At 37.6% G+C, this 11,339-nt stretch overlaps 1 protein-coding gene across 5 annotated transcripts in view; it reads right to left on the bottom strand.

The window, feature by feature from the left end:
* The window catches only part of GRIN2A (glutamate ionotropic receptor NMDA type subunit 2A), a 174,070-nt gene that overhangs the window by 46,701 nt on the left and 116,030 nt on the right, over positions 1-11,339 (bottom strand). For all 5 annotated transcript variants that reach the window (XM_021295687.2, XM_021295689.2, XM_021295690.2 and 2 more), the window contains 4 exon segments: positions 10,255-10,423; positions 9,981-10,134; positions 5,862-5,987; positions 3,239-3,468 (listed from right to left, as the gene is read on the bottom strand). In XM_021295687.2, coding sequence (XP_021151362.1) covers positions 3,239-3,468; positions 5,862-5,987; positions 9,981-10,134; positions 10,255-10,423 — 679 coding nt within the window.

Below are 11,339 nucleotides of genomic sequence, written 5' to 3'. Positions count from 1 at the left end.
GCTTGACTCAAAAGGTCAGTATTCAGAGCAGCTGTTTGTTACTGTTCTGGGGTCTTTGAGGAACTGTGGGAAACATTACTAAAATAGCAAAAAAAATAGTAAATATTCACCCCTCTGCTCACACAGATTTTGATGGGGAGTGATAGAAAAACACCCATATTTGAACTCTCTGCTTTCTTTTACCAGATGGAAAACATTGACAATTCGACTTCTGATCTTTGAAAAACACGGCTACTGTGTTTAGTCATTCCAAGACTGTTGTTTTAATCAGCAGTTACTGAAATGCAGTCGATATCTATGTCTGACAACTCTCAGAAAGCACTGCAAAGGTCTCATATTCAAGTGGAAAGACAGACTGGGGCAAGAGGGTCACCCCAACTACCCCATCATCCCCGCTCTGCCTTTTCACCTCCGTCTGCTCTGCTTTGACACAGATGTATCTCTAATAACTGCAGAACTTGTGCCACCCTATTGCACAAAAATATAGAGCCAACGTTACAAGAATACTGTGAATCTGGCAAAAATAGGGAACTTTTAAGTGGCATAACTGAGGCTTCCTATTAAGGTTGAAAAGAATCCCCCAAACCATGTGCATGGGGGGCATTTCTTAAAATGAGACTGTGTGGAAGAATCACAGCAGATAAATGCTTTGCAAGACAATTTTGTCCACTGCCATCTACTCTCCTTTACTCATCTTGCCTCTCATTACATGAAAAAGGCACAAATGGTCTCAAAAGTAACCAAATGGAAGCTTTGCTTGATACCTTTGGACTAATTTTCTGTACCTTTTCATGAACACAAAGCTTTTAAACATCTTTTCCATATACAAGGATGTCAAAATATAATTTTCCTCTCATCTTCTGAATCATTTGAGTTTATGAACACCCACCCCTAGGAGCTCCAGTACATGCTGTGCCATGTATTTCTGGGTGACACTCAGATGACATGGCATTCAGAAATTGATTAGCGACATTTCAAGTGTTTAAAAATTTATTGAACTTCTATATATTACTTATTAATATATATACCATACATACACACCATATATATTCTACATAATGTATATACTATACTTCTGTCTCTCCCTTCTCACTGGCTTTTGCCTATTACCACTTTGCAGCAAGAGTAAGATTTCTCTACTAAACAACAGTAAAACATTTGCGAATTCCTGAACTGTCCTACTAACAACATTGCAGTAAAGAAGGGAGAAAAAGAATTTCGCATGAAACACATTATATTCCCATAAATCAGCCTTAATTATTTGAATGTTTAAAATCCGAGAAAGCTCAGGATTGCAGAGGAGGCAAAACCTGCGTATGACAAGAAGAATGTTTTGAAATAGATCATCCTTGCTTTGCTGGACTTCTGGCTTGTTCAATTTAATCAGAAAAGGCATTGCTCCCCTGATTTATCTCTGTACGCTTCAGGCAATATTTGAAGAACTGTAAAATAAAAACAAAGGTGGCAGATCAAATAAATGATCAGAAGACCACACAAAAGCAGATGCTATCTTCTGATTCAAGTATTCTGCTATTTCTGCTTTCTGTGGCGACAAAATCCTCCTTAGCAGAACGAATAGAAAAATAACAAAAATAAGGAAGTTATTAGTCAAAAGCTAGAGAACAAAACCTGGCGCTTTCACAGCCCGTAGGTGTGAGTGGCAAAGAGCCAGCAGAGAGGGGAAGATCAGGGACAGAGGCCAGTGTTGGTGCTGTGCCGGGTACAAGCCAAACCCGGCCAAAACCCAGACTTCCCAGGAAAACGCTCTGCACTTCCTCACAAACAGGGGAAAGGCATCGCTCAAATCCTTTCTTTTGATCCTCAAGAGAAGAATACCTTTTATCTGCCTCTTACTAAGAGTATTATCTTAAAATAGAGGTATGTTTAACAGGCTTCATACTCTTTCAAAGGTTTTGCGACAACATGACTTAATGAAAACAAAACTACTGTCGTTTTTTGTTCCTTTTTATCTGGCTTTCCTCTGGCCGCGCTTGCAATTCATGTTTTGATACTCCAGGAGATCAATCAAAGGCTGGTCATAAAAAGCAGTTAAAACAAAAAACAGACACAAGGCTATGTGAGCTGTTGCCTTTGTTTTCTGTCCTTTGGGAGAAATCCCTTGTGAAGTTCTCCCCTGTGCTCTACTCTATTTAAATATTACTTCTTAATGTCAATATTTAGTTTCATTTTAAAACAGCTGGGCACAAACTGGAAAACAGCATGCCCTTGATGTATTTTGTGCACAGCCATCGCAACAGTAATTCTGCAAATGGGCTTCAGTCCCTCCATGCAATACAGCTATTACAAAGCGGTCACAAAATTGGAATAAAAATACAAGTAATTGCTACGTTTCTAAGACTATCAAAGAAAATTCACAAGTACAAAGATCTGGGATGTATACTTTCAGCAGAAGAAAGTTCAGTCAAGCTAGAACAATATGAAAAATAAGCATATTTATTATTTGCCAATGTGTGAAACTTGAGTAGAGTTTAAGGGAACCATCAGTGCCTACTGCTCAAAGTGCATTTGATACAAAGGTTCTTCAATCAGGAAAGGGTCTTCCATAAATATATCAAAATTCTGTGCCCTATCCTATGTATTTACATCTCATTCTAATGTGATAACACAAACCCCCAAATTTTCTTCTCTGTTTATTTTTCCTCTTTACTTTTGCCACTTTATGCAAGGAAAACATTCAAACATCCACAGACAATAAGTATCACTTTTTATCATCGTTTTGCCTATTCGTGCTGGCACCATTTAAATCTGAACTCTTTCTATAACTTCCTCGCACACTATATAGAGAGCAAAAAGACATCCTTCCAGGAGCACTACCTGGCTTCTGATAATTACTGGCTAGTTGCTGGTTTATTAATACTCCACACAGGGATGTTCAAATAACTCAAATATGCCTTCCCTGCATTCAAGCTGACTTCTTCATTTTTCACACTGTCTTATATTGGTGAGGCGTTCCTTTTAATCATGCAGGAACTGATTTCCATCACAAGTTCAGAGTACTTTTCAATTAATGCAGTTACTTTTGAAAAACACAACGTAAAGGCTTTGAAAACAGTCTGATATTTTCATACTCTGGGTCTCAGGTTTGTTAAAGGGTTACACTCAGAAGGAAATCATCCACTTTTAGCTTATTATCTTGCTCAGTTTTTTAGCACAAAGTACAAATTTGTCCAAGGATTATGAAGAACAGGGACTGACCTCTTGTGAGCTGAAGACCTACCTTTTTATCACTCAGTCCAGTCACTTGGTCAACAAATTCCTCTTGAATCATAAAGGCAGCTAAGTTGGCTGTATAACTGGCCAGGAAGATGACGGCAAAGAAAGCCCAGACCGACACCATGATTTTACTGGTTGTCCCTTTGGGGTTTTGCACAGGCACAGAGTTGTTGAAGACCAAGCCCCAGAGCAACCACACCGCCTTCCCGATCGTGAAGGATGGTCCGTGGGGATCTGTCATTGCAAACAGCAGTTATTTTTGTAGCAATTACATCAGACCTTGGCAAGATACCTTATGTAATAACAACAAAGTGCTCGCAAAGATATAGGTTAAAAAATATTTCAATACATATTCACTGTACTGCCAGGGGAATCAAAGGATTTAACATAGGTACTCTCTATGGTAATGACATATTTGTCAAAAATATTTCAACATTTTTATATGTGGCATTGACTTCAAAAGTTTTTAAATAAAAATGGAAAGCACAAGTTTGGAGAAGCAAACTGAGCTGTCTCTTGCAGTAATGTGTGTGCCACAGGATTGCCCCTCAGGCTTCTGTGCCAGCAGACACGGAAAATGGAAAACTGTGGCTTTAAGTCTGAATTATTCAATTCTAGTACTTTTCTCACTCAAATTATTTTGTAACTCTGGCTGACTCACATGTGCAGCCTCATCTCTGCCTTCAAATGCCTTGGCTTTGCAGGTAACAACCTGTCCCAGCTAATCCATTCTGTAATTTTTGTTATTCCTGTTTTCAGTCAGCTTTTAATTCACCCCAAAGCCAGAAGAAATGGTCAGCATGACACCTCATGCCCAGTTCACGGCAGAGTGGGTGAGCAACCCTATTATCTGCTGAAACAGCCTCGGCTGTGGAGCCTCTGAGAATAAAGGAGTTAGTTCTCCCCAGCGCAGTCACTGCTCCTCATCCATGGTCCCCTCATCCTCAGGGGAGAGGAACAAGCCTCCCCTGCATGTGACTCATGTGACCTTTTTATAAGTATCTATTTTTTAATTCAATAGCAATTCAGACAATAAGCTCTGATGCAGACACCTGTAATATTATCTCCTTCCCTACCTTGCTCCTTTATCCAAGGTGATGCACATTACAAACTCTGATTCAGTTATTAATTTAATTATTATTAAAACAATAAAACCCAAAGTGGGTGTAATCAGTGAATGTTCTCATTTCAGTGGAAACGCTCTCTAATACAGTGCATATTTTTCCTAATGCAATCAAGCCCAACATCTTAGGTTATCCTCTTTATTCTGCAGCCGTGATCAGAAGACAGAATGCACTAAAAAAACACAATGGAGCTGACTTTTGGTTTATGAAATCAGCTTCTAGAGCCAACTAAGATTGAGATGATACAGCAATAATATGTATTTTCTGAGTAATAATGATAAGGAAAGCATATGACAAGTAAGTAGGCTAAACTTCCATTTATGCCATTGCAGATTGTATTACCTGTATTACCATTGAGCTTCATCCTGCCAAAAATGCCCAGGGAAAGGAGCAACCTACATAAAGATTCCTATTTATTTTAAGCTTCCCATGTTTCAAAAGAATGGCAGCTGGATTTGTGGATCCAGAGCTAAGTTAAGACAGTCTAGTGCCATAATATGTCTTTGTAGGCACAAGTACACTAAATAATCAATTCTGGCATGGGAGGTGGCCTAGAAATGAGCAGCCTCGTGCATCCCCAGTGTCTGTGTTTACCTTTGATTTCCCCTCCCTAAACACAGTGTTTGTTTTGGACAGAGGTTACACGTTTACCATCTTACTGAAATGATCACATCATCTGAACATCATACTAATCCCCTTTTTCAGGGAACAAACCAATCATGATCTAGAAGAAACCATTAGCTTTTAATAGTCTCCAGAACTGTGTTCACCAAGCTGGAAGATCTCTTGTTATAAAACAAGGCAAGTATGATTTAGAAATTAAAACCAGGCTGCACTCTGAACTGTAAGTAAAGAAAGGGAAGGGTGAGGGCACCAGAACACATGGAATCCTCATTCTTAGGTCAAAGTGCTAATAACATACAACTGCAACATTCACTGAGAAAGGCAAGCTCTGTATTAAATCTGTTGTGCTGGTATATTTTAAGAATGAAGTTTCTATAGCCATGGATGCTACAGGGAAAGAAGCGCTGCCCTTCTGCCACTGGCCTCATTTCCAGGCTGAGCTCATCAGAATTTTCATAGGGACTATATAAAACTACATCCCATGTAACTGCTGTTTTTCCAGATTACCCACCAAACCACACCAGTTTAAACCATTATCTCTGAACTGAATTCATGAGAGTCAGGAATCTGTAGAACTTATTTCAATACTGTGACTCAACAACTGGTACCATATAGAATACTAACCAAACACTGCCTGAAAACAGCTCTCTCTGATATCACTTACCCTTCTATATGTCTTTATTCTAATGACTTGGAATACAAACATAGGCATATAAGCCCTCAAGAAATCATGTTTTAAATGAAAAGCAAACATAGTTTCATAGCTGCTTTCACTGTTTCATTCCTATGTCATGTTTATTTTAACAGATGGAGGGCAAGGGATGGGAAACACAAGATTTTTTTTTATAGCTCGAGGGTTGTGTAAAATGCAAAGCTTACCTCTCCCCTGTGCCAAGTTCCTGTTATACCCAACAGGACTGAAGTACTCAAAAATGAAGACAGCCATGGCAGACACAATGAGAAGCATCACAAACATCATCACCCAGACAGAAGCACTAAAAGGCTCTGCAGCGAAACAGACAAGAGAAAGAGAAACACAGTTCATTAAACCAGTCGCAGCACAGGAATCCTAATGTCTTCGGTTGGGCAAGCCCAGCGGCTTCCTTTAAATTCAATTTTTCCTACCACAATGCTAGCAAATAATAGTAATATACAAAGAACTGCTGTTACTATACACAAAATTCAGACAGTCAAAATCTTAAATGTAAGTGGCAATTCAAAACCAAGAGATGAAGACTTTTCTTGGACAAAGCCTTAACTGACACTGAAGGGCAAATAGGGGGTTTGACTCACTGTTTATTCAGTTTACAATCAGGTAGCCCATTCCTATTTATCTTATACTACATATATTTACCAACAGAATGGTCCAGCCATCATGACTGTGTTCCTGCAGAGCAAAAGCAATTAAGCATATGTTTATATACATTTGGTAATTCATTGAAGTAGATTTCTCTCATTTTCTATTAAAAAAAAGTGTTAAGGAGAAAAGTTAAATGCTTGCATTCAAAGTAAATATTTCTTATTTCAGATTTTTTTCTCTCCATGTCCACTTTCATCTACCTGCAATGAAGATGTTGATTTACCAACTGCAAACACATCCTTTTGACAGTTTGATTCTCAGCTAGGAGCATATTTCTGAAATCAAAATGTTTTTAAGGAAAATGGAATATCAGTTTGAAAGGCAGAAAAAACACACTTAAGGAAAAGAAGTAGGTTGGAATGGCATTTTGTATCCTAATTCTGGTAGAAAATGCAAGTGCGAGTGTGCTGTGAAGTGTGACAAAAGAAATAGTATACTATTTCAAATTAGGACAGAATAAAGAAGCACTTGAAATGACAAAAAAATCAGTTTGTTCCAATGTTTTGCCTGGTTTTTAAAGCCCAAGAGGCTCCTCCATCCCAACTTCTTCATTCTTTGAATTTAAATTCAGATTTGAACCACTGAGAATTCTTCTGTCATTGCGGGAAATGACATTATTTGCTTGGAAGAGAATAGTAAAGTAGCGAAATAACAGAATTCTCAAAAGGCAGAGAAAGTTCCCTTCAGATGCAGACAGGTAAAGGACATTGTGTAGCTGAACACAGTGAATATAAATATTCTATGGATTCACACATTAATTGGAACAAATTTGAATTCATGTAAAACTATCGTGCAATTTGGACAGCATTCTCACAGAATCAAGCAAACGAGATAAAACCTATCAGAAGCAGCAATGGTAATTTGTCAAAATCTAAATAAGGCAAAGGGCAAAACAAGCTGATGTGGAAAAGGGAGCTATAAACAACAGTTTAAGCAGAATGTTCTTTAATAATTTAAGCAGTCTGGTAATGAGGTGGAGGATTAAAAGAAGCGATAGAAAAATAAAAAGCTCTTTAGAATAGCAAGCAGTAAGATTGAACAAGTACAAAACCAATCGAATAACAAAGTCAATCTTCCTGTCACATTAGAGATCAAATGACACATCCAGGGCTGTTCTTTGATTCTCAAAGGACAGAAAGAGAACTTCCCTCAGGCAAGCAGCAGGTTTTCTAATAATCTTCAGCAAAGCTATGATATGGCAGAAAAATACTAATATATGACTTGCCAGTGTACATTTCAAATGATTGGCAATGAGAATACTGAGCAACGAAGATGTCTTCCTCCAGTAACTTTGAGTTTTACCTCAAACCACCAAAACCAATACTTAAAACAAGACAGAAAATAAACAGGGGCATAGATTTCTTATTCCATCAATGCTTCTGAAAAAAGAAAACTGACCTCACCTATCAACTCTCTCCCTCTTGTATAAAAATTCAGATTTGAGGTCTCCCTTATTTTGCTCATTTGTTGAAATAAATTTGAATCAAATCCCCACATAATCTTTACAAAATTATTTGCGGATCTAGTATATATGAATTTTAGTATGATATGATTTTTTTTTTAATGTGGATAAAATTCTGTTTTGAAGATGACACCCACATGAAAAGCAGAATGCAGCAGGTCATGAGGAAGAGGCTGCGAGCCCACCCGTTACTCACATCTATCAGACACCACCAGCAAATGGAAAATCCAGTTCAGACAAAATCCCGTACTTGCTACACGCATAGGAACAAATCACAAAAACAGGTATTTCCATGAAGTGCAATCAAGTGCTATTAAAAAAATATATCTTTGACAAATTAAAAAAAAAATAATTAAAGAATTATGTACGATGACTCTATTTTTAGTCATTCACTTACCTGAAATAAAATCAGTTCGTGAATAAGTTCTGCCAAAGCATTTTACTACTACATACACCTCATCGAAATACACAGTCAGTTCCAGTAAAGTGGCAATTTCATCTGTGTCTAAAAAAACCCCCTGAACATACTTCTGAGAGCACAGTCTTGATTTATTGGTGCAGTAAATCAGATTTTTTCAAAAGTAATGCTATTCTATAGAGCTTTAGAAGAAGAGGTTATTTTTACTTTTTGAATTATATGTACGTCCGACTAAACCAATAACATTAAACGCATTTAGAAATCTAATAACTCTGTTGTTGTGAAAAATGCAAAAGCAGCCTCTGTTAGGATAGTTGTGGTAAAGCAGGTTTTTAAGATGTGTCCATAGTAAAAATCAACTACACCTGCAGCACATTTAGAAAACACCCCTGTACTTATATTTCAAACAATAATTTCAACATGCTGCAACTGCAATTTAAATATTAATTAACTTTATAAGTCCATGACTCATAGAAATGAAAAGAAATAATCTGAATATTTTCATTAAAAGTACAGCCTCTTATAATTTAATTTTAAAATTCATTCATTAAACAGAAATGTTAACCACCAACAAAAACTGTCTGGGTATCAGCAGGTTTGGGAGGTTATTTGTTCGCTCCCTGTGTTATATTTATTTGCATCATCTCTGACACGTGCCTTTTGTGGAACAGGTCTGAGAAATAAGCTTTGCGGCTAAATAATGATTCTTGTGTAAGAAAACCCAATTATTTGCCTACTTGTAGCTGATACTGCACCAACAATCTGCTCCTCAATGGCTACACGTGATTTCAGTGGAAGTGAAGAACCTACTTTAGCAACCTAAAAATTAACCGTACAATCAGTGACACAAAAATGGCATCACTGCTGATCCAATGGACTTGAACGTACTAAACTGTTCCCTAATATTGATTCTCTTTTTCTTTCCAATTTCACTGAAACTATTTTAGTATTATTAGCACTACCTTCTGGTGCAAAATATCTTAAAAAATACTGGGTCCAAATACACTATGAAGAGCATAACAGCATTTTGTGCACTTTTGGTCCATCTCATGGCTCATTCTCTTTTCAGCTCCAGGTAAATTCAGGCTAACCAACAAATACAGAACTAAACAATAAGCACTAAAAGACAAGGGGAGGGAAATAATGAAAGGAGAAAGGAAGAAATGAGACGAAGCAAATAAGGAAAGACAAGCCAAGGCTTTGTTTCTTTATGTCCCCTCTGCTTTCTGGCCAGTCTTTCATTTCTTTGCTATATCTCTGCTGTTCAGCTGCACCAATGGAGCAAACAGCAGCTCTCCAGTGCAGCAGCACAGTGTTCAGAAGCCAGAAATATCAAATTAGCTGTCAAATATCTCCTAATCACAAGGAAGGCTCTTTTTCTTAGCTATTCTAGGAGGGGTTTTAAAATTATTTTGGAAATGTGAATGTTAAAAATATATGAAACCATTTATAATGGGCTAAACAAGCATAAAGTAGTTTGTAAAGAAGCAGGTTTTGAGGAAGTCATTTTCCCAACTGCTTTTTTCAAACTGAACTCATGATAATTGGTTTTCTCCTACAGCACCTGAAACCAACAGCACCGTCTCCATGTGCTAATAATCACATTAATCAGCACGTCAACACGATAGAAACTTCCTAATGTAAAATTCAAAACTTAACAGAAACATGCCAATGCACTATACAGCTTAATGAACAATGAAACCTACCCAGCTCTATAAAAATGCAATTAAATGATCTGGAGGGGTTGAAGAATCATACCTAGAAAAGCAGATGGTGAAACTGTGCCATTGCTCCGTGACACCATGACACTAATCCCAGTCTCAACAAAGGGCACAGAAAAGTCGACCACTTCTGAGCGCTCTTCGTTAATAGTGAGAGACCCCACAGCCATAACCGCACGATGATAAACCACCTGAGCCACAAAGAGAAGATACCACCAATATTACTCGGTAGAGAATACCTCATTTCTCCAAAAGAATTACAAACATTCCTTAGTTCTTACTTAAGAGCTCTTTTACCTAACAGAACTTACTTCCCCAATCATTCCATTCCACACATTATTGACTTTTTTGCCATGTTTCCCATTAGTCACCAAATACAGGTCATATGTGAACTTGACAGTTTTAGACAACTTCTTCAAGATATCAATGCAGAATCCTTTGCAGCACTTCTTTACGTTAATTCCCTCATTAGTTGAGTTGCTGTCAACAGAGAAGAGAGACAAATATTTCTACTGGGAAAAACAAAATCACCACAACGGCAAGATTCAGCACACTGCGAAACAGCTTATTGTCATCCTTGTGAGTGACCACCTTTTTCTGAATAATGGAAAAATAATCCACAGGATGCTTTACATGGTGTTTGCAGGTCTTACTAAGCCTAGCACAGTTGCTTGGTGAGACATAACTAGAAGATAACATAGACCTTGTCTGACATGTTTGTGCTGCAGTATCCAGCCTAGTGCACGGCACTTCTCCATCAAGACGTAGTCTACTTGTACTATTCTCTTAGGCTTAGATAAAACATTTATAACTTCTACTCTCAAGACATAAGACTACATGTCATTTAGTAATTGGAGGGCTCCCACATGTAAGCTGTGGAAAGGCGCAGCAGTTCACCGTAATGACACTGGATGCTGCACCTTCTGCACTCGGAGAAGGTGAATTCCAGGTCACCTTGGAATACAAAGACAAGGACTTTCCCTTTATGTTTTTCTGAAATGCTCATTCCATGATCTCTAGAACTTTCCAGTATAAACATCTTCAGAAGCCAATGCAATATTTCATAGGCTTTGAAGGACCCAAAAATAAAAATGAATAGTTTAGAACTCAACTAAGTGCAGCTATGTTTAAAAAGAAAAAGAAAGTTTATCTGGACTTATGAAGTCTGTGCATTAGCATTCAGCAGCCTCTGGAAATATTCAGAAACATGCACTGTATCCCCTAACATCTGCTCAGTAAAAAAAATATGTTATTATTATACTCAGTTCATAAATACGGAGACTGAAGAACAGAACAGGTGAAACAATGCTGATAAATGCACAATGAGAAATTTTTCACTGATTTCTAACAACCACTTCAAAGTTCTAGAGCAATCAAAGCAGGGGACTTTTCTCTA

Source organism: Columba livia, chromosome 15 (assembly GCF_036013475.1).
Source record: "Columba livia isolate bColLiv1 breed racing homer chromosome 15, bColLiv1.pat.W.v2, whole genome shotgun sequence".
NCBI classification, from domain to species: Eukaryota; Metazoa; Chordata; class Aves; order Columbiformes; family Columbidae; genus Columba; species Columba livia.
The sequence above is the reverse complement of the archived record's forward strand: the minus strand, read 5'-3'. Positions and strand labels throughout refer to the sequence as shown.